We start from the raw sequence: 25,173 nt of genomic DNA on the forward strand, positions 1-25,173 counted from the left end.
TACTTCAAACTTATGTAGAGCTGTCCTTTGGTCACTTGGGTGTTTCTGAAGTTTTATCTTCAACTAAAATAGGTGCAACTCTTTTCACTTGTTTAACCGGTGGAGTGTGTATCATTTGTGGTTCGGCATTATCCTCTATTGTAATAATCTCATTCTCTTTTGGTTTTTGCTCTTGCTCTGGTTTGATTGATGGCTGAACTGAAATTCTTTCCACTTTTTCAGTTGTTTTTGGTTCTTCTGGTTTTACCTTCTTTTTAACCAAGCCTGTTATTTCCATTATACCATTGTTTGGTCTTTTCTTGACTTGTGATGGTGATTGCATTTTATTATTGTGTTCATTATTTTCTTTAGATACGGGGAGTAATGATTTATAATCCACACTCAATTTTGTTCCTAGCGTACTTGGCTCAAAAGTTATCAATGAGCAAAACCCATCTGCTGCTGAAATAACAATCGAATTACCATCACTGTTGAATGCCAAGTCTGTCAATGTTCTATAATGTATGTTTGAAACCGTTCCTAACGGAGCAGAGTGTTGTGTATCATACACTATAACTGAATCCTGTGTAGCAACAGCATAAACCATCTTGTAAGGTAGTTGAAATATTGGACCCTTTGCTTCATTCTTATCTAGTTCATAGAAGACTGGTGAAAATGCAATAGCAAGGGCAGGTCTAATTAAGCCAGGTAAATGTGCAATTGGAGGTTTGTTTAACCCACTTCTAGAATAAATATAAACAGTATTGATGATTTCTTCTTTGGAGTCCTCTGAGTTGACAGAGTTTTTGAAGATACCTGAGGGTGTGAACAAAAAGTTACCATCTGGAGAGAATGAAAGTCTTCTGAAAAATGATTCCAAATTTTCAGTATGGTATAACATTGAATTTTTCAAGTTATTGAAATTCAATAAAGGAGCATTTTGTGATCTGACGGCAGGTAATGGTGATGGACTTGGTGATTTCATTGACGAGCTAGATGCTGTGGTTGGTGAAGCAGATGACGCTACCGTTGCTTGAGGTTTGGCACTTGACTCTGGGATTTCCACAGTTGAACCTCGACTAGTAGAATCTTCTTCGCTGTGTGACTTGGCAGGTGTTGGAGGACCCATCAACGTGCTTGTAGTTGATGATCTTGTAGGTAATTCTGTTCTGGAAATCTTGAAAAAAACTGTTGGTGAAAGAGTTTGATCTTTGGAGCTAACAATATTCAATAAATAGATATGTACTGAACGATCAGCAGATTGTGTAGCAATATAACGACCAAGTGGGTCCCAGGCAACACCTTGAACGAAATGGTTATGCTCAGCAATTTGAGAAATCTGTTGTCCATTTGAAGCATCATAAATTCTTGATACATTATCAGTTGAACCTGTGATGATATACTTTGAGTCTGGAGACCAAGCTAAATCGTATACTTCTGATGTGCTTGATCTACACGCGTGTCTTAATATCCATGACTCTTGAACATCTTCATCCATTTCTTGACCAAATTCCCTAACAATTGACTCACTTAAAGTCCACAACAAAACTGTACCATCATCACCAGCAGTTGCCAATATTTCACCTTTAGGATCAAATCTCACAACATTGACAGCTTGTGTATGTTTAGCTAATGTGGATAAATATTCTACACGTTTCCCATCAGTGCTGTTATTTATTTTCCAGAGCTAAGATCGATGTTAGTACATATACAACAATACAACAACACCAATAAATACTTACACGAACATTATTATCCCCACCACCTGTAACTAGTCTCTCAGAGTGATTTCCCTCACGATTTGGTTGAAAATGAACACTATAAATAGGTTCGCTGTTTTCGTGCCAATGCACACTTAATATTGAAGCGTCCATTGCTTTTCTGTAGCTTGTGATCAAGTCTTTGCAATGTTCAAGAAACGGTTTGAAAGCGAAGATAAATAAATGCGACACGACCCGCGAGAAAAAAAAGATGCTTCCTTAACCGGCTCTGTACACTTAAGGGATCACCCGGTAGTGATGTTTTTTCGACTGCCCTCTAAAAAAAATTTGTTACACTTTTAAAACTTTGATTTAATCTTACATCAAAGCATGAAGTACCGAGTTAAACATGGTAGCTGAAATCGATTGATAATATTCACTAGTACATGAGTAATAGTAATGGTTTCATTTGGTTTCACTCTGTGGAACTGGTTACTCACAGCACAATATGTCAAATTCCCATTAGCATTAACTCACTGCTTGATGGTGCCGTTTCTGTGCTAAGATGAATGGTAAACCGCCGAAGAGCTCAATAAGCTTTTTGGTTGAAAGGATAGTCTCAGTGCTATGGTGACTTGGATATCTTGTATCAAGTTACTGGCCGGTGTATCCCTACAAATTATCAATAGATTGTGTATACTCAATTTCTATTTCATGAGGCAGGTCTTTTTCTTTTACGAGTATTATCAGTGACTATTTTGAACTGAACAACTTGACCAAAATGAGTTTTGATTCTTATATCATCCTCAATTGGTTCCCAGTCCGTTATTTTTTCAAACTCTTCAAGCCCTGAAACTGTTGATTTCTTTGTAGTGGCAAAGCTCAAAAATGGAGGATCAAATAATGTCTTCACTTGCACATTTGAATTAATTGGCACAACACTTAAACCAAAATATTCATCATTCAAGCCCCCAAATTCCGTAATCTTCCATTCAATTACTGGCTCAGAAGAAAGTTCGAGTTCCAATGCTTTTGACACTTTGCTTTTAGCAATGGGTATGAAACCTAATAGAAATTTCAATTTTTTCTGGAACTCTGGAGTGAATGCAGTATCATACTTGTCTAAAATATACTCTAGAACTTTAGCTTTAGATTCAACTTCAAGCATATAACCACTGTAGAAGAAACTTTGCTTTAAGGATACTTTACCCAATTTCCCAGTGGATTTTCCTTGATCCACAAATTCATTATGTTGTTCCACTATCTCTTCTATAATTTTTCTCTCTGTTTTTGGCTCAAGATATTTCACCTCAGGTGCCACTGGAACTAAATTATAAATGAGTTCTGGTCGCACAGCTTCATTATACTCATTAAGACATTTTTGAAACCCTTTGAGTTGGCTTGGTCTATCGTCATATATGGTGACTTTTTCAATGTTCTCATAGTAGTCCAATATATCCGTTAAGACTTGAGTTTTGTATGTAATAGTAGATGGGAAGTTTCCTTTCTTCAGCATTAATCCATTAAACTTTATTCCTCTGATGTCCAAAATTTCCTTAAAAAGGTCTGTGAATAAATGACTTTTTCTACCTGTCATTATAATTGCCAATGCGTCATCTTGCTCGTATGAGAGTCTTAATAAATCTTCAACGTCTCCATTCCAAAATGATTCCCATTGGCGTTTGGATTCAACATCCCAACCTTCACCTGCATTTTTAAAAATTAAAGGTTCTGCCCACCAGCCACCATAGTGCAGCATGTCTGAGTTTGTTAACATCCCAATTGTCTGTTCATTGAATAAGTTTGGGTTTGGGCAAGGCGACGAGAACAAGGTATTGTCAAAATCATAAATATGAATCTTTTTGATCTGTTCGACAGATGGGATATCACCAAGGTCATTTGAGCAATCCCAAAACTCAAGTGGATTTTCCTTCCCAACATGGAGATCAGTAGACTTTGTTGAAGCTGGGCCCTTATTAGGATGATTCTTATTTTTCTTCTTTTCTTTGGCTTTATTCTTCTTACGCATTTTCTGACTTGGTTCATCCTTCGAGGCTCCCTGTTCAATTGAAGCTACATCTGCTTTGGGAAATGGAGTTAATTGATTCATTTGACCTATTGGTGGTATTGGAGGCATGAAGAAGAAGGGCGGCACGCCAACTGGGAATGATAAAGCAGTTTGGTCTGTAGTATTTTGATCCATGGTGGTCCTATGACGATGAACCAGGAGCAACAGTCACTCTGTGCAATTGACCCTTTGAAGATATGAAGTCTCACACTGGCTCTCAGTGAACAAATGCGCAGAAAATATCTGTCAAAATCAAAGCTTATGAGTCAAGATATGAAAACTGCACCGCCAATGTATTTATCGTTTTGTGCTTTCCATACAATTTTACATTTTTTTCGCGATTTTTCAAACCTAGGCGCGATTTTTTGGAGCAACAGACAAGAACAAACTTGTAAATTGAGCAGCAACCTGAAGGCCAAATCTCATGAAAAATATATTAAAAGATTGCTATAAGCTAACAGCTAATCCTGGGAGCAAAAAAAAATTAAAAAAAGTAAATGCTTCCACTCAGAGTCGAACTGAGGATCGCTACATTACTAGTGTAGCGCCTTACCAACTTGGCCATAGAAGCTTTTACGAAATTTGGTAATTTTTGTGATTATCAAAATGTGTCGAAATTGGTAGGTACACGTAATTTATTATTACTCTTTTATCTTATTTTGATTACCTCAAAACGAATTATGACTTATTATTTGAAGAAGTATGACCTTTGTATGTAATATCCATTAACTTTTCGAAGCTGTACGTCATGTATTGAATTGCAGTGTAAGAAACGGTTGTGTGTTTTTGGCTTTATCCATCTAACGCGGTTGACCAACATTTGAAAAATAGATCCAAAGATTCACAGTGTTCCTCGATAAGCATCAAGAACCGCCACTATATTCCTATCCAACAGAAAGATATATGCCAGTAAACGTGAAACCATGGCAAGGTATTGCGGTAAGTCTTGCTTCCTACGTTCTGAAACCTCAAATAATGCTAACTGAATCTAAAAGATACCGTCGGTGTTGATTTCAATTATAGGGTACACAAGCCACTACTTCATATTTTCTGAGGACCTCTCAAAGAACCAACAGATATGGTATCAATTCTGTCTCACCATGATCTGGGTATCATATATCATCGCCATCTATAAAGAGCCAGGGTCACCTCCCAAAAACTTTGAGCCAGCGCCAGGTGAATGGAAGAGATGGTGTAAGAAGTGTCAATTGTACAAGCCTGAAAGAGCGCATCATTGCAAGACTTGCAAGAAATGTGTATTGAAAATGGATCACCATTGTGAGTATCGTATTAGTCAACCCCATAAACTTAGATATTCTAACATATTAAAGGTCCTTGGACGGCTAATTGCGTTGGACATGATAATATGCCACATTTTTTAAGATTTCTACTTTGGGTAGATTATACAACTGCATATACATTATACTACTTATTTAAAAGACTATTATCATATTGGAATGACAGGAATTTACCTGCGTACCTCATATCAAAAGTCCATTTAACTGCTACCATCGTGCTGATCCCATTAGATTTTTTTGTGCTCTTAACAGTTGGTATCTTGACATTCAGATGCTTTTATCATATCATTGTTACTGGAATGTCTCAAATTGAATCATGGGAGTACGAGAGGCTAGAATCTCAGTTGTCAAGTGAAAGGCTGAGGAACAAGATTAAACATAACTATGAACTTTTATTTGGAAAAGAGTTGAAAGATGTTACATCATGGTCATCGGGAGCAAACGTACTTAGGGAGCCACCAGAAACGAATATACCTTTCTTCACTGTTGATGATCTAGTATTCCCATATGACCTAAACCCTTGGTCAAATCTTTTGCAGGCTTTCGGATATCCTTGGAATTGGATTTTGCCATGGGGAAAGCCATTGGGTGACGGGTTAAGCTACCCAAAGAATGAGTACGCCAATCCAGAAGACCAAGATTTAAGCTCTTTACCATGGCCCCCTGATGGAGGCCATCAGGATCGAATCAATGGGGAACATTTATTCAATGATACAATCCAAGATAATGAACAAGTGGTGCAAAGAAGAATGGTTCATGATCCAAGAAACAATATGAATAGAACTGAATGGTATAATGACTTTGGTGAAAAGCTTTCAGATTTTGGAGTTGATGTTGAAGCTGAAACTTTTGACACACCAAGTGCAGCAGTCGGTTCATCTTCTGAAGCTCGTGAATAGCACAATACATGATTTAACAGATTACACTATAATATAAATATTAACTAAACATCACTGAATGTTACAAGAACTTCAGAAAACAAAAAATTGAAAACACTAAACTAAAATCAAATAAGACATTCTAAAAGTACAAAATTTATTCCTCCATCTTTGCATCACCATCTTTATCAGTTTCCTCTTTACTTTCTTCCTTAACCTCTGCTAATTTTTCATTTTGTTGATCTGTTATTATACTGGTAGTATCAGTGGCATTATTATCCTCTGTATTACCATTATCCTCTGTTACAACATTTTCCTCTGTAGTTGTGTCATTACCTCTAACTTCTGTATCATCTTGAGGAATAGTTGAATCAGCATCAACAGTAACATCAGACTCTTTAACAGATGCAATAGCTGGATTGACAGGTTTCTTAACTTCAGGAATTGTTTCATCACCACCTTCGATGGTTTGATCAACATCAACATCATCCTTGCTAGATTTTTCTTGTTCTTTTTCTTTAGCAGCTTCTTCTTCTTTAGCTTTCGAAACTTCCTTGAATTTTTCAGGTCCTTCAACTAAGGCATCAAAAACATCTTTAGCACCACCAAATCTCTTTTCACCAAGAACAGAACTAGTCTTTTCATCAACAATTTTGCTCAAAGCATCAACACCTTTATTTTTATCCTTTGAAGGGTGGTTGAAGACTGAATAACGAGTAAATTCATCATAAGAATTTGGTTCAAAAAATAGTTTATAATTATCTCTTGTAATTTTGATCTTCATATGGGAATCAGTATAACCTTCAAGATCATTATCCTCAGCATCTTCAGTAATCAAAGATCTCAAGAATGGTAATCTCAGATCACTTGAGTTGATACCTTCAGTTGGATGTGCAATGATATATGAAGTCAAATAATAATTCCATTTATCCTCTTCAGTCTTGTGATCAGTCAAAGTCAAATCATCAAGGGCAAGGTATTGAATGGAGACATGATGTTTATCTTCAACAAATTCAATTCTGAACATATTCTCATCTGGACTCATATGTGATCTAACATTGTTACGATAGATGATTTGATCTTTTGCACTTGTGGTCTTTGATTTTCTATCAGCTTCAAATAGCAACATAATCTCTGAGGTACGAGAATCTGAAACAATAGTATGCAAATGTTTAACCAAGGCTTGAGTGACTTTATCAACAGTGTATAACTTATATGCTCTGTTACGATAAGCTTGACGTAAAGATTCTTCAAACCATTGATGCTCAACATCACCTTCAATAACTCTTTCAGAAAAGGCCAATAGTTGAGAGTAAGCATCATATTTGGCAAATTGTAATCCCATATCTTCAAGTTGATTTGAAATCAAGTTCAAGTCTTTGGCAAATTGAACTTCTGAGCGAGACTTGATATCATTGGTAACTTCTTCATTGATGTTTTTAACTTCAAGTAATCTATCGTATAGGACTCTCAAATGACGGAAGAAAACATAAATGTTGGTGTTACCAAACAAATTGAAGATATTGCGTTTGTCGTTGATAGCTTCTGCTTTTCTATTTTCACCAAGCGATGTTTGAACCCAAGTATCAGAGCCTGAATCGAATTCATTAATATCAATGTCTTCATCGCCATTTTTGGAATCATCTTCAAATTCTGCTGCACCATTTGCAACAGAGTCATGACTTGGAGAAATTGAGTTTTCTGGAGTTTCATCCGGTCTTGATTTCAATTGTTTTGATTTGCGTAAAACATCCTTCAACAAGTTGGTATCACGATGACGTTTACGACTGTTTTCTGAATCTGATGTTGGGGCTGGGGATGCAGTTGAAGCAGCAGAGATATCAGAGCCTTCTTTTTCGTTTGGAACACCATTGGCAGCCTGTGCAAGTCTTTGTTGTAATGCAGATTCTGTAATTTGTGAATCGATAGAAAAGAACAATGAAATAAATGATTTGAAAAACTCATGTAATTTTTCTTTATCACTTGCAGAATATGAACTACCAGAGTTCAAAAACACGTAAACCAATTTGGAAATATCAAACAATACCTCAATATCAGTGAATTCATAATCTAATTGTTTTTGAGCTTTTGGTGTCAGTGGATGTAATCTTTTATTAGTTTGTTCAGACTTGATTGTGCTAATTTCAGAAACTAATTGTTTTGTGGTCAATAGTTTTTTATCAGCTTGTTTGAAGGTTAAACCTAAATGATCTAAAGATTTGAAGAAAACTTTTTGTTCCATTTCTCTCCAGACTTTATTCCATTCACGATGGGCTCTTCTCCATTCTTCATCCTTTTGTTTTAATCTTTTCAACACAATAGGAACAGCAACTGATGGATTATCATGTAGAGCATCAATAACTTCAAACCCTTTATCCTTGTTGTAAACTTTACGGATAACTTTCTTATAGATAGTTTGAGAAGTATGGCCCAAGCCATTTGGTAATTTGAATGAAGCTTTTTCTTCAGGTGTCATATTTGAAATTCTATTGGCAATTGTTTCTAAGGTTTGAATAGTTCTTAAATTGGCCTCCATGTAAAAATCATATTCATGTCTCTCTTCTTCAATTCTGAACAAAATTTCTTCATATTGATTTTTACGATGTGCAATGAAACCAGAATCTTCTGAAGCCCAAGTTGGATGACCGACCCATTCATCATTCAAAACTTCCCAGCACATTTCATCTCTACCAGAACATGGCATATAAGTTTCAGCTTTTGGTAATTTTCTATAACTTGGACCATAAGGTTTACACAATAATAAATCCAATTGGTGTTTTTTATGTGTGATGTTTTCAATATGATATGGTTTATCTTCAAACCCAACAAAAGTTTTGAACCAATCAAACAGATCCAAATGAGAACCAATAAAACCTTCAACTCTTTCTATCAAGGTATCTTTATCAATCAATTCTTGGTTGAACAAGTTAACGATTTTCAAAAATTCATTATAACTTTGTTTACTACCAATAGCTTTTTTAACTTTATCAAAAAACCCAATCTCTTCAATCAAGTTGGAGGTTTTATGAGGAGGCTGAACAGGTTCAGGAACACCAGGAACTAATGTTGGTGTGGTTTCCTCAATAAATTTACGTTTTGGTGCCATTGATATGGATCCACGTAAGTTTGATGTTGGAATATCTTTGTTGCCCATTCTACCAGCATCATAATTTGCCAATTGATCATTAGTGACTTCAAATTTTTTCATCTTACCAGCTGTTGGAGGTGAAAAGTTACCCACTGGAGGTAATTGAGGTTGTCCTTGAAGTTGCTGCTGTTGTTGCTGTTGTTGTTGATAACAGTCACTACCTTGTTGTAACAAGGCGGAACCATTAGCAGCTTGTCCATTTGTATCAGGTAAAAATTGTTTGAAATCATCTAACAAATCTGGTGCATTTTGAAACAAGATAGTTACTTGAGAATAAACCTCAGCAATTGGTTTTTGTTCTCTTTGATAAGTTTGCAAAATTTCCAAAAAGTGTTTGTAAATATCAGGTTGATTAGCAAAACGAGTCTTGATTTTGTTGACATAACTAATGGCATGATTAAATTCAACTGGACCACCAGATTTTCTGTCTCCTAATTGAGTGATGCTATTACCTCTATTAGCAGCAGCTTGCAATTGGGACATTGTAGATTGTTCCTGATTAGGATTAGCATAATGGCTGTAAGGATCATTTGGAGCTTGGACTGGTAGTTGTTGAGGTGGTTGCTGTTGAGGTGGTTGTTGAGACACTGAAGGAGGTTGTTGGCGCTGTTGCGGCTGTTGTTGACCTTGAGCTTGAGCACCTTGGGATTGGATTTGTAAACCTTGAGCACTTTGACCCGCGGCATGGGGTATACCAGATTGTGAAGAATGTGATGGCCAACGTTGTTGTTCAAAAACAATGTTTGAATTTGTTTCTGGACGTGTAGTTGTTCCCATTGGTGTAGTCACTCTTATTGGATTTGGATCAGATGGATCCAAGGAGCATTCAATTCTATAACCAGGAGGTAAAAAGGTGTTAAAACCTTGAATCAAACTTGGATGACCTCTGAATAAGGTGGAAACGCGATCAATAACGCCTGGAGTATCGATAGATTGACTTTTAAAATCCTTCATAATGTCCAAAAAGTGATTGTACACGTCTGGACGATTTTGAAACTGGACTTTAACTTGATCCAAATACGAAAGTGCATCCTTCACGTTCAAAGGTCTGTAAGCTGACATTGGAGTACCAGGGCCGCTATGTTGCTTTGGAGCGCTCTGCTGTTGCTGTTGAGCTTGATTTTGAGCCTGGTGAGCTTGTTGTTGTTGAGGTTGTGGTTGTTGTTGAGAGGAGGCAGAAGTTGTTGGTGTTGCAGAAGAACCAGCTTGACTTTGACTTGGGAGGGTACCTTCGGATTTGACTTGAAAATTTAGAGGAGGCTGATAGGATGAGATGTTAGTACTTGGAACAACAGTCTTGAGTGCCACGAAGCTTTTGGGAACAGTGTCCTTGTAATGAATACTTACTGGATTGATGCCATTGTTGGCTGGGTTCAACACAAAGTTGTGGGACGCATTGCTCAACCCACCGACATTGATTGAAGGAAGTGAATAAAACCCACCTGTGGAAAAAAAGTTAGTAAAATGAACCAAGAAACACGCGTTCATAAAGTGATCTCGGATAGCAGACAGCTTCTTCATCTCATTATTGAATGGAGGGCTCCATATTTTCTTGATCTTGTTGTGTTGTTTTTTTTTCTGTTGAGGTGAAGAATCCTTGCCCCGAGACCATTATGACTTTGAAAAGAAAACACTCACCAGATTCAAGTGACGAATGAGAAGGTAATGATGATGGAGGTGGTAAAACAGGTGCTCCTTGACGACTTTGAAATATTAGTATAACCAATCTTTAATCAGTCCGAGATGATAGCTTAAACACTTGAGTGAATTTCATAAATCTATCATCCCATCTTTTAGCACCAGTACATACTGTTGAAGAGATGGAATCCCTGGTCTGTTTGCATCTGAAGAATCAGAACCTTTCCAAGGCTCTTGATTGGACATTATAATAGAATAATATCAGTTGCTCTTTCTCAAATCTGTTTTTCTCTTTGATATAGATGTTGTATTCTTTGTCAAGTTTTAACGTAAATAAGGACTTTGTAAGAAAAGAAAAAGATCTTTTCCAAGTATATGACACTAAAATCCTCGATGTATGGTTTGGACTTTGACTCTCAGCAAAAGAGTTGAATCTATCCAGTCGTGAATTTGTTGCAAACACTTGATTTATATGTCTTTTTCCAGATGAAAACAATTCTGTTAAAACTTGCAACAGAAAGGAAACGAGTACAAATTGTGTACTTCCCATAACTGCTAAATGGCACTTGGATTATTGTCGATCGAGAATTCCTGGTTCGGGCCACGCATTTTCTGCCAAAATTCAAATCTCTCAGTACCGGGTAAAGCCATATGTGTGGCCCGTTTCAAATTTCCGGGTTAATCTTGGATTTCGCCACGGCCACTACTTCACCAACTTTTCAGAGCTCAACTGGGTCAAGTATCTACCAATAGATCCTACGATCAATAACTTTGAACAACACACCCACTTAGCCTTTACCATCAACCATTATCCATCATGAATGCTCCAGATCGTTTTGAATTGTTCATTCTTCCGGACGGTGTCTCCAAGTATGTTACTTTATTATCTTTCAGTTCCACGTCAAAACTAACAACTCTTTTAGAATAAAAGTGGAGCCAGATGCAAGAGTACCAAACGCTGCTATTGTCACTTTTGAAAAAGAAGATCATACGCTAGGTAACTTACTAAGAGCGCAACTCTTGAAAGACGAAAGAGTGTTGTTTGCTGCTTATAAAGTTGAACATCCATTATTTGCCAAATTTGTCATGAGAATTCAAACTGAAGAGAATTATTCCCCGAGAGAAGCATTAAGAAATGCATGTAATAGTGTTATATCGCAACTTGATGTCCTAAGAGAAAGATTCAAAAACGAATGGGCTTTGAAGTCATTTGCTGCTGATGCTGCTGATCTTGAATGAATTCAAAAAACAAAAAGTTCAAAATAATAAAACCACATGTATATTATTACCCTTGTACAATATATCAATCAAAATTAATGAAAGATTTACACATTAAGAGTTTTGGTTATTCGTGTACTCTTGTATACTACCTTTATCTACAGCCTTCAAATTTCTTAAAAAAACTTTTCAATTTTATTAATGCAATTATGTGAAAATTAATTGAATGTGAATGGTGAACATGAACCGAAAAATGTAATTATCCATGTTACTTTCATAACCAATCATATGGGGGTATCTTGAAATTAATATGATCATAAAAAGGCTGAAATCCGAAAGGGAGAAAAAAAACTCACAAATATTATTATGATTCAATTTGAATCTCTAGAAAAATGACCAACAAAGGTGAAATAAAAACGGAACAAAAAAGTGAAAACTAATATGATATTCCAATGACCATGTATGAGAATTGTCCAAGAAAAAAAGCATAATCAAACGGGAATTGAATCAACATTCCAACAACTATATTGGGATATTTACCTTGTCTCTCAACGCCTCCTTAATCAAACCAAGTTTTTCTTCCAACCCTATGTCCATTTGAACAGATGGGAAACAACCATCTCTTATAACGTTTGCTAACATGCATGTTTCTGATGTACGATCTGGTGAAATATAAGTGATCACAGAACCTGTCTGTGAAATGCAAATCTTGTGATGATCCCTAAAATTGAATTGAATAGATCCATTACTCATTTCAAACATAACATAAAGATCATATCTTGTATATCTTCTTAAAAAGATTTCTTCTTGTTCTTCTATCAGAGAATCTTCATCATTGGAAACTCTGCATAAATTAGTCTTCATATATCTAGCAAAAAAATCTGCAATCTCTACTTGTCTTGATAACTCTGATGGAATGTGACCCAATTTGTACTCAGATGCAACCCAACCATCAACTTCATCATTTACAATATACCAGAAGCTATCAGAATGGTTGACACGAAGCAGAGTGTTTCCATCATTGAATAAAACACCAATGTCATCTGAGGAGAGTTGATATGAAAAACCATGCTTATTAGAATAATCAACCCATTTACTGATTAATGTTGGGGCTCTCAAATTACCACTGCTGGTGAATTTATTATGAACTCTCATTCTAGCTTGACGTTCTGCAATAGAGATACCATTCAATGTGTTGGTGCATTCTTGTTTCAAGATAGCATCAGAAAATCTTGCTGTTGCTGTTTGCTGTCTTGAAGAACTTTTGTGTGCAGCCCTATCTTCATCTAATCTTCTAGCTTTGCCTAATTTTGAAGAGCTATCTTCAATCTTTCTTGAACGGGTTGGTAAGTCTGTAACTTCCTTATATTTGCTCTTCGTATTACCAGGAGATAATGATTGAGGTAAAATAGCCTTTGGTTTTTCTGATTCCAAGTCTGATCTCAAAATCTCAACTGGGTTTTTATGGGATGAATGAATTAAACCAGCAGATCTTCTAGTATTCATGAAGTTGATCTGTGATTGGTTTCTGTCCAAATATGAAAAATCAGGAACGCTAACTAGAGTTTCAACTGTAATTCTGTCTGGGAATGGACCTTTGAAAAAATCATATTCCAAAATCTCATCTAAAGTTGGTCTTTTCAATGGATTTGTTGATAATATATCTTGAATTAATATCTTGGCTTCATCTGAGATAGGTTTGTCTTCTGGAAAACCATAATCATTGGTTTTAATTCTTTCATAGATGAGAGAAACATCTTTAGATTGGAAAGGTGGTTTACCAACTAATAATGCATAAAGCATGACACCAATTGACCAAATATCAACCTCATAACTATGACCAGTAGTTTTCCCTGTTAAAACTTCTGGGGCAATATAATTTGGAGTACCACAAATGGTGTATTTACGATCTTTATCAGCATGCAACACAGCAGCAAGACCAAAATCACCAATTTTCAAATTCATATCTGGATCAAAAAAGATATTACCTAACTTCAAGTCCCTATGAATAACTCTTCTGGTGTGCATATATCTAATCCCTCCGATAATTTGTGTCATGAAAAATCTAACCTCTGGTTCTTTTAAAGCTTTTCTTTTCTTCAACAAATCCATCAACGACTGATTTGGACATATTTCTAGTAAGATATAAACATTAACATCATCTTCAAAACAATCAACAAATTGAACAATATTTGGATGGGACATGGATTTATGGATCTTGATTTCTGAAAGCAATTTTGTCTTGGTCTTATCACTTTTAATTGATGCTTTAGCAACAGTTTTAGCAGCAAAGACTTCACCAGTATCATCTCTGATTTGGAAACATCTTGCAAATCCACCTTCACCTAAAAACAACCCTCTTTTATAATCCTTACCAGTTCTTGTACGGATTAAAGATGGTGGAGTTTTACATAAGGCTGACAATTTTTCCTTCTTCTTTTTAGCCTTCTCTTTCGGCTGTTCATTAACCTTTTCAGCTTTGACTTCATTTTCAGTTTCAGCTCTTCTAGTAGATTTCAATGGAGTAATCTGTTGATTTTGGATTCTTGATCTGGCATTCAATTCTCTTGCACCGAGTGCTTGTAACGGTTGACCTCTAACAGCAGCCATGATGAATTTGGTGGATAAAAGTAAACGGTTTTAAAATTGACTATTCTGATTGATGAAAACAGCTCTTCATAAAAAGTTTAGTCTAAATGAGTTGTGCAGTTTGATGATTGATGCTAAGCGCTACCACAAAAAGGAATTTGATGGTACAGAATTCAAGAGGAATGAGCTTTCTGCGAACAAAAACAATTGAGGAACAAAACAACTTGTGTATGGGTATAACGAAGATGTAACCAAGTGATTATGGACCGTTGGAACTGACCAGTTTGACCTTGAGTGGCTTTAGAGAAAGTGTGAGAAAGTGCTGAAATGTATCTTTTTATTTTTCCATTCAGATTCTGGCTCAAGCAGAGCTCAAGCTATGTTTGTTTTCATTTCTGCAGAGATTCCTCCCAACTCGGCAATTCATAAACAAAAACAATCTGCTGCGCTGGCGAAAAATTCCCCAAAACAGTTTAACAAAAACAGATCCAATTTCGCAGCCAAAGATCTTGTTTCGAGTTTGTGAGTGAAAAGATCTGGCATTAATTTGTAGAGAAGACAGCTCGTGTACTTGGTGTCACTGTTTGAGTGCTTTGTAGAGGCGTATTTGTTCCATGTTCTCTGGATTTGTTTCCCTCGGACAACCAATCCAGCAGTCAGAGAAATCAGATCCAATAGTACTCTAGAGTATAATTCTGATTAAGCTTCTTCATATAGTCTTTAGCTTAGATTCGTGTATCTGGGTAGTCCTGTCCCTTTGTAGTTCCTTCTTTAGTTTCATCATGATACCTTGGGCCAACTAGCTACATCTTATTGACATTCGATGATTCAGTCATGTGATAATCATATGATCTATCATGTGACCGGTTTTGGGCGCGCGAAAGAAAAAAAACAAAAAAGAAAAGCAAAATTGGTGTCTGTCTTTTGACATAGAAATTCGAAAAGTGTTTGAATTTGTGCTTTCAACTTTTTCGCTCTTCGGAACAACTTCAGTTTTCAATCATATCAGTATTGTATCCACGATTAGTTGCCTCAAAATATTGGTGTTCGAAAGGCTCAGCAAGTCCTCAAAGCTTTAATACCAGTGCTGATACCTCAGAGTTACAAAAATAAAGATTTCATTAATACTTATCAAAAGTTCATCAACAGATCTTGAGCCAAATTTTAAATTACATTCAGACTATTTAATCCTCGGTCCAGCATAATGTCTGACTCAGAAGATGATATTGTTTTGGCTCGCAGAACCAAGAGTATGTATGAACTTTGGAGTTTGTTGTATCTTTGTGGAGATCAACAGCTCATCGGATTTTTATACGCGTCCGTCAGTACTAACAACAAATTCTTAAGAACAGCCATCCCTTGCGGCCAATGAAAGTGACGAAGATGATGTTCCTCTGTCCCAACTAAAGAAAGAGAGTTCTCCTGATGATACCTCAATCTCATCGAATAGTCAAAAGAGTGCTTCAAAAAATTCAAAGGCTTCAAAGCGGAAAACACCATCAACTTCATCACAACCAAAGAAAAGGGTAAAGAAGGAAGTCAAAGATGAAGAAGAGGACGACGATGATGATGATAAACCAGTTGCCTCTAAAAAAAAGAAGGCCACAAATGGAACAGCAAAAAAGGCTAAAGCACCAGCTAAAAAACCTGTTAAAAAAGAGGAAACTCCAAATAGTGATGAACCAGAAGAAGAAACTTATAAATGGTGGGAAGACCAAAAGGATGATGATACTTTCAAATGGGATACCTTAGAACACCATGGTGTGATGTTCCCGCCTCCATATGAACCACTTCCATCACACGTCAAACTTTACTATGATGGAAAACCTGTTGATTTGCCTCCGGATGCTGAAGAAGTTGCTGGTTTCTATGCTGCTTTAGTTGAAACTGATCATGGTAAAAATCCCGTTTTCCAAAAGAATTTCTTCAATGACTTTTTACAAGTTTTATCTGAATCTGGTGGTTGTAATGTTGACATCAAAGAATTCGAGAAATGTGATTTCTCCAAGATGTATAACTACTTTGAACTTAAAAAGGAAGAGAAAAAGAACGTTCCTGCATTTGAAAAGAAGAGAATAAAATTGGAAAAGGAAAAAGAAGAAGAACCTTACAAATTCTGTTTGTTAAATGGTAGAAAAGAACAAGTTGGTAATTTCAGAGTTGAACCTCCAGGTCTTTTCAGGGGTCGTGGTGCACATCCAAGAACTGGTAAATTGAAAAGACGTGTGCATCCAGAGGATATCATTCTTAATTTGGGTGAAAATGCTGCTGTTCCACCTCCTCCAGAAGGCCATAATTGGGGTGAAATCAAACATGATAACACTGTTTCTTGGTTAGCAATGTGGAGGGAAAATGTTTTAAACTCTGTGAAATATGTTAGATTTGCTGCTAACTCTTCATTGAAAGGTATGAGTGATTACAAAAAGTTTGAAAAAGCTAGAGAATTGAAGTATCACATTGAAGCTATTAGAAAGGATTATCAATCAATGCTTCGTGATAAATTGATGTTGAACCGTCAAATTGCAACTGCTACTTATTTGATTGATATTTTCGCCCTTAGAGCTGGTGGTGAAAAATCGGAAGATGAAGCTGATACTGTTGGTTGTTGTTCTTTAAGATACGAACACATCACTCTGAGTCCCCCAAACACTGTTGTTTTTGATTTCTTGGGTAAAGATTCCATTAGATTTTATCAAGAGGTTCAAGTTGACCATCAAGTGTTCAAAAACTTGAAGTTATTTAAAAAGGCACCAAAGAAACCTGGTGATGAGTTATTTGATCGTTTAGATCCATCCATTTTGAACAAACGTTTTCAAAATTATATGCCAGGTCTTACTGCTAAAGTTTTCCGTACTTATAATGCATCAAAAACTATGCAAGATCAACTTGATTTGATTCCTAATGAAGGTACTCCAGCTGAAAAAGTTGTGAAATTCAATGCTGCCAATAGAACTGTTGCCATTTTATGTAACCATCAAAGGTCTGTTGCTAAAGGTCATGAAGCAGCTATTCAAAAAATTACTGACAGAATCAAAGAAATGTTATGGCAAAAAATCAGATTTAAAAGAATGATGCTTCAATTGGATAAGAATTTGAAAAAGAAGAAGCCAAAATATTTTGAAGAATTAGAAGACCTCACCAAGGAAGACGAATTGGAAATTCACAAAGTCATCATTGAAAGGGAGCGTGATAAACAGCACAAAAAATTTGCCAGAGATAATGAAAAAAGAAAAGAAGACGGTGAAAAATTGTTACCTGAATCTGAACTCAAAGAGGCTTTAAAGAAAGTTGATGAACTTGAAAAAGAATATGCCAAAGAAGCCAAAAGTGGTAAGCCTGAAGTTAAACCAGCAAATACAACAGTTGAGAAATTAGAAGCACAAGTTGAAAAATTGGAACAAAGAATTGCCAATACCACATTGCAATTGAAAGACAAAGAAGATAACTCAGAGGTTGCTTTGGGGACTTCAAAGATTAATTATATTGATCCAAGATTATCAGTTGTCTTCTGTAAGAAATTCGATGTTCCAATCGAAAAGATTTTTACAAAGACATTGAGAGATAAATTCAAATGGGCTATCGAATCAGTCGATGAAGATTGGAGATTCTGATAGTGTTTTAAAAGTTTGAGCTATTCTGTTTCATATTATACAGTAGACTTTATTGTATTTAATATATTAATTAATTGTTGATCTATTTGTATACTTTGGCCACTAGTAGTAATCAAGATCAACACGTTTAGACGTCAATTTAGCCCTAAATTTAGTTAATTGGTATGGTATGTTACGTCTGATGAACAAGACAGGAGACATCGCTCATCTGGCGTTAATCTCCTTTGAAATTGCGTCCAAGCATGCTTAACTGCTCTGCGGCTCTTCCGATCTTTGGTCTCCTTATAAGCTGTAATAGGCCTAATTGGTTTCTTCTTTCGCGTATGTTTTATCCATTTCTGTGTACTTTTTAGATTTTACGTGTACTAAAAATTTCGCGTTGTTTTGGTTTTTTTGTCGCGTAGGCACATTCTTTGCAGCAAGTCGCATTAACCAACTCCTTCCAAGTTCCAACTGAAATCAAACAAAAACCCTTCAGCACTTATAAAGAAGATCTTTCCTTGGTTGCCCATCTTTGTAAAGAAAGCATTTTCTCTTTTGAATCGCTGAGCAACTTTCATTAATATCCCACTCCCTCGCCTATTCATTCATTCATTCATTATCACTCACACTCCTTTAATCTGAATAATCAACTATCATATACAATTGATCTAATAGCTATGAGAGTCTTCAATATTTATCTACTCGCGTTTATAACGCTGATATCCTCAGCTAATGCTGCCAGCTCAGGTTCAATGCCAAAATCACTTCAATCGAAGGGAACATCTACATCATCAACTCAAAGCTCTACAAGTTCAAGCACATCAGGTTCCTCCAGTGGCTCAACTTCTTCATCAATGCCAAAAATGAGTAGTTCTTCTGAGTCCTTTAAAACAACAGGAATGCCAAAAATATCTGCAACAGCATCACCAAATTCAAACAGCACCAGCTCAAGCTCCTCTTATACCGTCACATTCACACCTATAGTTCCAACTGCTTCAAACCCAGAAATCCATATTGAGACTCTCCCATCTGGCACTACATTCATTGCTGTTGGTTCTGTTTTAGGTTTGGTATTTTCTGTGCTAATTTTGACAAGATTAATCATGTCTTGTGTATCGTCAAGAAGGGCTAGAAAGGGAAATATGATGCAAAATCAACAACAAGAGTTTGACTATGATCCAACGTTATTCCAAGAAAAGGATCTTAAAAAGCATACTAGTCGGGCATCAATATACTCATTAGGTTCAACTTCAACCTTGAATGTACTTGGCTCCCAAGCTTCAATGGAACAAATGATAGCTCCAAGTGGAAGATCTTTAAGAACAGCATTGATGAACAATAACTCCAGAGCATCAATGTTCATTTCACCAACAGAAATGCTAGTGAACCAACATCTCTATTCTCGCTCACAAGAAGATCATGGCTATTCGTCATATGATTCGCCAATAGAGAGCCCGTCCACTGCTGCATATACTACACCAAGCTTAGAGCCTGCGCGTAATGATCAAAGAAGACCTTCAAGACCTCCTAGTGTCTTTATGGAGCAATTGTTTGATGATGAACAATCTATCAACTCCTATGAGTATGATAGTGATGCACATAACAAGGTTTAAGGAAATTCCTTGACAAATTAAACAATTCATCTGCACAGGTTCTTATAGATTTATAGATTATGTTATACTTAAAGGACAATGTACACAACTTGCATATCTTTCTTTTCATGTATTATATATTGTTCGACAATCTTTAACAATGAGCTAAATGGATAATCAACATTTCATAATGTATATGATAATGAATAAATAAATAATGGTTTAATTGAAATAAATAGTTTCAATAAATAAATAATTTGGATAAATAGTTAATAAATAAATAATGAATAAATAAGAGATGAAAATCAACGATCAACTTCACCAAAGACAAGATCCATAGTACCAATAATAGCAACCGCATCTGCTAAAAAGTTACCTCTTGCAATATGATCGAATGCACCCAAATGAGCAAAACCTGGAGTTCTAATCTTACATTTATATGGTCTTTCAGATCCATCACTGACTAAATAAACACCCATTTCACCTTTTGGAGCTTCAATTGGGACATAAGCTTCACCTTGTGGGACTGCATAACCTTTAGTAAATAATAAGAAATGATGAATCAAAGCCTCCATATCTTCTTTCATCAAACTTCTTGGTGGTGGTGAGATTTTATAATCTTCAACTTTGACACTACCTGCAGGCATATCGTTACAACATTGTTCAATAATTCTCAATGATTGTCTAAATTCTGCCATACGAACCAAATAACGATCATAACAGTCCCCATTTAAACCAACTGGAATATCAAAGTCAACTTTATCATATGCATCATATGGCTGAGCTTTACGAATATCATAAGGAACACCTGAACCTCTCAACATGACACCTGAGCAACCATAGTTTTGAGCTTCTTCGGCAGTCAATTTACCAACTCCAATGGTTCTTTGTTTCCAGATTCTGTTATCAGTTAATAATTCTTCAGTTTCATCAATACGATCACCAAATTGTGTAGCCCACATGTAAATATCATCTAACAACCCTTCTGGTAAATCTTGAGAAACACCACCTGGTCTGAAGTAGGCAGCATGTAATCTTGCTCCTGAAACTCTTTCATAAAATTCCATCAATTTTTCACGTTCTTCAAACCCCCATAAAAATGGAGTTAAAGCACCAACATCCATCGCGTGTGACAAAACAGACATTAAATGATTCAAAACTCTTGTAATTTCACCAAATAAAGTTCTAATGTACTTAGCTCTCAAAGGGATCTCAACATTCAATAACTTTTCGGTAGCTAAAGCGAATGATAACTCATTGGTCATCATGGAAACATAATCCAAACGATCAAAATATGGTAAAGCTTGCAAATAAGTCTTACTTTCAATCAATTTTTCTGTAGCTCTATGCAATAATCCAATATGAGGATCCGCTCTGATAATTTCTTCACCTTGCAATTCCAAAATCAATCTCAAGACACCATGAGCAGCAGGATGTTGTGGTCCAAAATTAACAGTAAAATGTCTAATCTTTGTGTTTTGAGCACCAGGATCCAAATTAACATCATCACTAGTAGTTTTCAATTCTTCAGTTATTGTGGTTGGCTGATAAGTTCCTAGTGGATTGTTTATAGATTCCTGGACAGGCATTCTATGTTGTGGAGGTTTGTGGGGGACATAGGCATCATATTCACTTTGAAGCACTCTTGAACTGACTGAAAGGCTTCTAGCGCTTGGCCTTGTGGCTTTAGTTAGAAGCTTATAAGTTGTGCTCCGTGTAATTGATCTATGAAGCATTGTGCAGCTTGTATTTTTTTCTTCTGAAGCAGATTCTCTATTGGTTATCCCTTAAATTTATCTCCTCGACCAAAACAAACAGCCTGAACAAGGTACAACAGATTGGAAAAAATAACAAAAAAGGGTCCAATTGATCAACAAATCACTAAATTTTTCAAAAGATTCAATAGGTTTTGAAATTGCACTTTGGTACTCAAGGGCTTCTAGTTTTAAAGATTTTGCCCAATAAAAACATCCTTAAAATAATGATTTTTTTTCTCCACCGACAAAAAACAAAATCGGTACCGGGGCAGCATTTACTGGTAAGAGCAACATTATATATAACGTCTATTAGAAATTTAACATTATTTAAACTCATCTATAACACTGACTGGTTTGACATACGTTCCAATTGGATTGTATTTAATATCATCAAGACCAAAAGCTTCAGGTCCACCCACTTTGAGACCTTTTTCTGTATCCGTCCACAAATTGGAAGGAGAAATTGCCAAAACAAAAACAACTAATCCGTATTTATAATCTGGAGTACCGACAGCTTCACCAGTATCGGCATCGATTACTGTGATGAGATCTGGAACGGAGGCTATAATTTCACCTTCAAGGCTTGCATAAATATTTTCATTTTGGAAAGGTATCTTCAATGTTTGTCCTTGTTTGGAATTTTCAATAATGACTTCTCCAAAAACATAACCTTTATGAACCTTCTTTTCAACAGCAACGATCTTACCTTCGAATAGTTTTTTGGCTCCAGTTGGCTTAACTGAATTGATTATATGCTCTGGTAGGTTTTCAATATCACTTTTTTGTCTTGCAATTGCAACAGCTCTACCAACTCTCCAAGCCAACGAGATACTATTTCTAATAACAAGCGAATTAACATCTTTAATTGAAGACACCAACCCAACAAATGAACCTAGTTCTGATAGCGCAGCTCTGACAACCTTTTCAGCGTATTGATTGGTTTTCGTCTTGTGTACGACAACATCATTGCCGTTACCATCACTAAATGCACAAGGTGAGTAAAAAGAATCTTCAGATAAGACAACTGGAGTAATCTGCCAAACCATTGGATAAGCACGACCCATAAGATCAGCATCTATAATTTTTGTATTCAATTCAGCACCCAATAACAAAGATTGAAATCCATTACCTCCTCCAATCTCTAACGCAACAACAGACTCAATATTTCCTTTGAAGTTTAATAAATTGTAGGCATTTTTGATTTCAGAGCCCTGTAGTCGTTCATTGGCGACAGTTGGTGAGCCACAGAATCCAACGGAAATTGAATCGTAATTTTGTTTAAAATCAACATCCACAACCCTCATAACTCCACCACTTTTCAATAAATTTTTGGCAATGAGATACTGAGGATATGGATCACCACCTCCACCACAACCAAGAATATATGTCCCTATTCTTAAAAGCTCAAGATCTGTTTGGCTTATCAACCATTCTTTATCACTGGTGATTGATGGCTTATATTCCTCTATATTTTCCATCTTTTCTGAATCATCATCACGTCTCATTGCATTCTTAACGAAAACTTCTTCTTCCTCTTCTGAGCTTGTTAATATGTCAGTTGGAACTGTATCTTTTAATTTCGCAAAGTCAACGTCAGCGATTACCTTCACTTCAAACCTATGAAGATTAGCATACGGTACTTCCTCAGAGTTAATATCAACAACAGTTATCGTTGGTTCCAGTGCACCATTGGCCAAAGCTTTCGCAAATGCTTGTTCTTTCAACTCATTGATAATTTCATCCTTTTCATCAGTCTTTCCGAATTTTTGAGCTACAGCACTGATTTTACCAATGGCTGCTCCTATTGCATTTGCAACCTGAAAATATTTAGGTCTCCAAGCTTCTGAAGCACCTTTGATTTTCTTTGGTAAAATAAAGGAACCACCACCAACTAATAAAACAGGAACATCAACAGGTGAGGTTTTCATTTTATCAATAACTCTTTCAATCATGTTTAATATTTCCAATTCATACTTTCCTTTTAGCTCATTGGAAACTTTGCCTTTTACTCTTGATTTATCACCAATTGATAGAATTGGGTTATCAACATCTTCGTTCTCTAATTCCACTGCTACCGCAATGTCTGAAGTTGTTAAAGTTGAGCCACCACCGACTATAGATTTACCAAAATCATTACCAACAGAGTCAGGACCAATTGTGACGTGTGTTCCATGGTCTCTCACAATAGAACCACCACCTAATCCAATACTTTCGACTTGAGGCATTGACAATCTAGTCTTCACACCTCCAATAAAAGAATATGATGATGTCTTTCTTGGATAACCATTTGGTAAAAGTAACCCAACGTCGGTTGTAGTACCACCAACATCAACCACTATAACATTTTGACCTTCGAATTTGTTTAAAAGAAAAGACGCCCCTCTCATGGAATTTGTTGTTCCTGAAGAAAATGTCTTGATTGGAATCTTGAGCGCTTCATTAATTGTCAAGACTGTACCATCATTTTGAGTCAATAAAATAGGAGCATCAATCCCAGATTCCCTGACAGCTTTGGCAAAAGCTTTAATGATCTTATTTGCAAAGTTTTTGACAGCAGCATTCAAGATTGTTAAATTTTCACGTTCTAATAAACCAATTCCACTTAGTTCATTAGATAAAACAATATTGGCATCTGGGAGTTCCTTTTTCAATATCTCAAGCACTTTCAGCTCTTGTTCTGGGAAAACAGGTGAAAATATACCAGTAACTGCGATTGATTTAATACCTAAATCTCGGATCTGTTTAGCATGATTTTTGATTTCTTCTTCATCTATTTCAACGATTGTGCTACCATCGACATGAAAGCCACCTTGAATCAATCCTTGATACCCATCCAACAAGTTTTGTAAGTCTCTAGGGAAATCAGAAAATGGGGGAACATTATGAGAATAAGGACCACATATTCTTAGGACAGCTACTTTATCTAAACGAGCTTGATCCCTTTCAACAATTGCATTAATGAAATGAGTAGTACCTATAGTCAGCGACAATATATCATCTTTTGAAACATCAGGCTGCGATTTGAACAATTCTAATATGGAGTTCTTTATACCTTCAGAGACGTTGTTTGTAGTCAATTGTTTGTTCCATGATAAGACTGAATGGTTGTTTATTGAACGACTAGGATCCAACAAAACAGAGTCAGTGTTTGTTCCACCAACATCAATTCCGATTAGATACTTCGACATCTTCTTTTTCCCCTTTTGCACAGCCAAATTCACAAGCAAGCAGCTCTATAGCAAATGAATTCTATTGTCTTGATGATATATGTAGAAACTTGAGGTATGTTGAGAAATTAGTACATACTACACACTCGGCGCTCAAATTCATAAAGGAAAGAGACGCCCTTCGGAAATGCCCCAATTAGGTGGGATAGCCATGGGTGTATCCCAAATCTGAATTTGAGGTCTAAAGAGAATTCACAAGTTCAAAACAAACCGGCAAAGTTTTCTTTAAAACTTTGCCGCTTATGAGTTTGACTTCAAAGTTCAAAGCACAACAAAAGCCTTTTCACCAGGGGTAAAATAATATTTCTTGAAATACTCGCCAGAAGGGCAAGTAGGCAGGAGAGCACTGTCGTCTGCCTGGAGATTCCCCAGCGGTGGGCAAGGACCTGGCCTAGCTCCAGAGCGGGCGTCTGCTAGGAGGAGTTTGAGACAGCAGAACCGCCTGGGAAGCTATCCGCGGGTGGATCTCCTGTGAGCTTAAGCACAGT

At 36.3% G+C, this 25,173-nt stretch overlaps 10 protein-coding genes and 1 non-coding gene across 11 annotated transcripts; 4 read left to right on the forward strand and 7 right to left on the reverse strand.

Moving 5' to 3' along the window:
* Window positions 1-31: 31 nt before the first annotated feature.
* CAC2 (Cac2p) lies at window positions 32-1,853 on the reverse strand (the record flags this gene model as incomplete). Its single annotated transcript, XM_019181476.1, has 2 exons — window positions 32-1,666; window positions 1,722-1,853. 2 exons carry the CDS (start codon window positions 1,851-1,853, stop codon window positions 32-34), a joined length of 1,767 nt encoding a protein of 588 aa, XP_019040366.1.
* A 310-nt stretch (window positions 1,854-2,163) lies between these two features.
* On the reverse strand, window positions 2,164-4,162 carry WICANDRAFT_67771 (uncharacterized protein). The gene has a single exon (XM_019184099.1). The coding sequence runs from the start codon at window positions 3,880-3,882 to the stop codon at window positions 2,392-2,394; it is 1,491 nt and encodes a 496-aa protein (XP_019040367.1). The 5' UTR covers window positions 3,883-4,162; the 3' UTR covers window positions 2,164-2,391.
* An 83-nt stretch (window positions 4,163-4,245) lies between these two features.
* Window positions 4,246-4,318, reverse strand: WICANDRAFT_t41. Its single transcript has one exon. It is a non-coding gene; the product is annotated as a tRNA-Thr (tRNA).
* A 125-nt stretch (window positions 4,319-4,443) lies between these two features.
* On the forward strand, window positions 4,444-5,944 carry PFA4 (palmitoyltransferase PFA4; the record flags this gene model as incomplete). The annotated part of the gene is made up of 2 exons (XM_019182559.1): window positions 4,444-5,025; window positions 5,079-5,944. The coding sequence occupies exons 1-2, from the start codon at window positions 4,848-4,850 to the stop codon at window positions 5,942-5,944; spliced, it is 1,044 nt and encodes a 347-aa protein (XP_019040368.1). The 5' UTR covers window positions 4,444-4,847.
* A 17-nt stretch (window positions 5,945-5,961) lies between these two features.
* On the reverse strand, window positions 5,962-11,444 carry SIN3 (transcriptional regulator SIN3). Its single transcript, XM_019186237.1, has 4 exons — window positions 10,882-11,444; window positions 10,710-10,774; window positions 10,419-10,513; window positions 5,962-10,331 (listed from the first exon to the last, which is right to left on the reverse strand). Exons 1-4 carry the CDS (start codon window positions 10,953-10,955, stop codon window positions 6,081-6,083), a joined length of 4,485 nt encoding a protein of 1,494 aa, XP_019040369.1. The 5' UTR covers window positions 10,956-11,444; the 3' UTR covers window positions 5,962-6,080.
* A 79-nt stretch (window positions 11,445-11,523) lies between these two features.
* Window positions 11,524-11,948, forward strand: RPB11 (DNA-directed RNA polymerase II core subunit RPB11; the record flags this gene model as incomplete). Its single annotated transcript, XM_019180409.1, has 2 exons — window positions 11,524-11,579; window positions 11,633-11,948. 2 exons carry the CDS (start codon window positions 11,527-11,529, stop codon window positions 11,946-11,948), a joined length of 369 nt encoding a protein of 122 aa, XP_019040370.1.
* Window positions 11,949-12,449: 501 nt separating this feature from the next.
* CDC5 (polo kinase CDC5) lies at window positions 12,450-14,537 on the reverse strand (the record flags this gene model as incomplete). Its single annotated transcript, XM_019181542.1, has 2 exons — window positions 12,450-13,096; window positions 13,190-14,537. The coding sequence occupies 2 exons, from the start codon at window positions 14,535-14,537 to the stop codon at window positions 12,450-12,452; spliced, it is 1,995 nt and encodes a 664-aa protein (XP_019040371.1).
* Window positions 14,538-15,364: 827 nt separating this feature from the next.
* On the forward strand, window positions 15,365-18,127 carry TOP1 (DNA topoisomerase 1; the record flags this gene model as incomplete). Its single annotated transcript, XM_019186695.1, has 3 exons — window positions 15,365-15,766; window positions 15,864-16,096; window positions 16,142-18,127. The coding sequence occupies exons 1-3, from the start codon at window positions 15,721-15,723 to the stop codon at window positions 18,125-18,127; spliced, it is 2,265 nt and encodes a 754-aa protein (XP_019040372.1). The 5' UTR covers window positions 15,365-15,720.
* A 734-nt stretch (window positions 18,128-18,861) lies between these two features.
* Window positions 18,862-19,722, forward strand: CSI2 (Csi2p; the record flags this gene model as incomplete). The annotated part of the gene is made up of 1 exon (XM_019184615.1): window positions 18,862-19,722. One exon carries the CDS (start codon window positions 18,862-18,864, stop codon window positions 19,720-19,722), a length of 861 nt encoding a protein of 286 aa, XP_019040373.1.
* A 284-nt stretch (window positions 19,723-20,006) lies between these two features.
* On the reverse strand, window positions 20,007-21,437 carry WICANDRAFT_77815 (NADH-quinone oxidoreductase subunit D; the record flags this gene model as incomplete). The annotated part of the gene is made up of 1 exon (XM_019184616.1): window positions 20,007-21,437. The coding sequence occupies one exon, from the start codon at window positions 21,435-21,437 to the stop codon at window positions 20,007-20,009; it is 1,431 nt and encodes a 476-aa protein (XP_019040374.1).
* A 302-nt stretch (window positions 21,438-21,739) lies between these two features.
* On the reverse strand, window positions 21,740-24,819 carry WICANDRAFT_99727 (uncharacterized protein). Its single transcript, XM_019186696.1, has one exon. The coding sequence runs from the start codon at window positions 24,644-24,646 to the stop codon at window positions 21,782-21,784; it is 2,865 nt and encodes a 954-aa protein (XP_019040375.1). The 5' UTR covers window positions 24,647-24,819; the 3' UTR covers window positions 21,740-21,781.
* Between the last annotated feature and the right edge of the window lie 354 nt (window positions 24,820-25,173).

Source organism: Wickerhamomyces anomalus, assembly GCF_001661255.1.
Source record: "Wickerhamomyces anomalus NRRL Y-366-8 unplaced genomic scaffold WICANscaffold_2, whole genome shotgun sequence".
NCBI lineage: Eukaryota > Fungi > Ascomycota > Saccharomycetes > Phaffomycetales > Wickerhamomycetaceae > Hansenula > Hansenula anomala.

Coding starts and splice junctions, on each gene's coding strand:
- SIN3 (XM_019186237.1), bottom strand. CDS start 10,955: ATGTCCAATCAAGAGCCTTGGAAAGGTTCTGATTCTTCAGATGCAAAC. Junction 10,775..10,881: donor GGGATTCCATCTCTTCAACA/GTATGTACTGGT, acceptor AATATTTCAAAG/TCGTCAAGGAGCACCTGTTT. Junction 10,332..10,418: donor CCAACAATGGCATCAATCCA/GTAAGTATTCAT, acceptor TCATCCTATCAG/CCTCCTCTAAATTTTCAAGT.
- WICANDRAFT_99727 (XM_019186696.1), bottom strand. CDS start 24,646: ATGTCGAAGTATCTAATCGGAATTGATGTTGGTGGAACAAACACTGAC.
- WICANDRAFT_67771 (XM_019184099.1), bottom strand. CDS start 3,882: ATGGATCAAAATACTACAGACCAAACTGCTTTATCATTCCCAGTTGGC.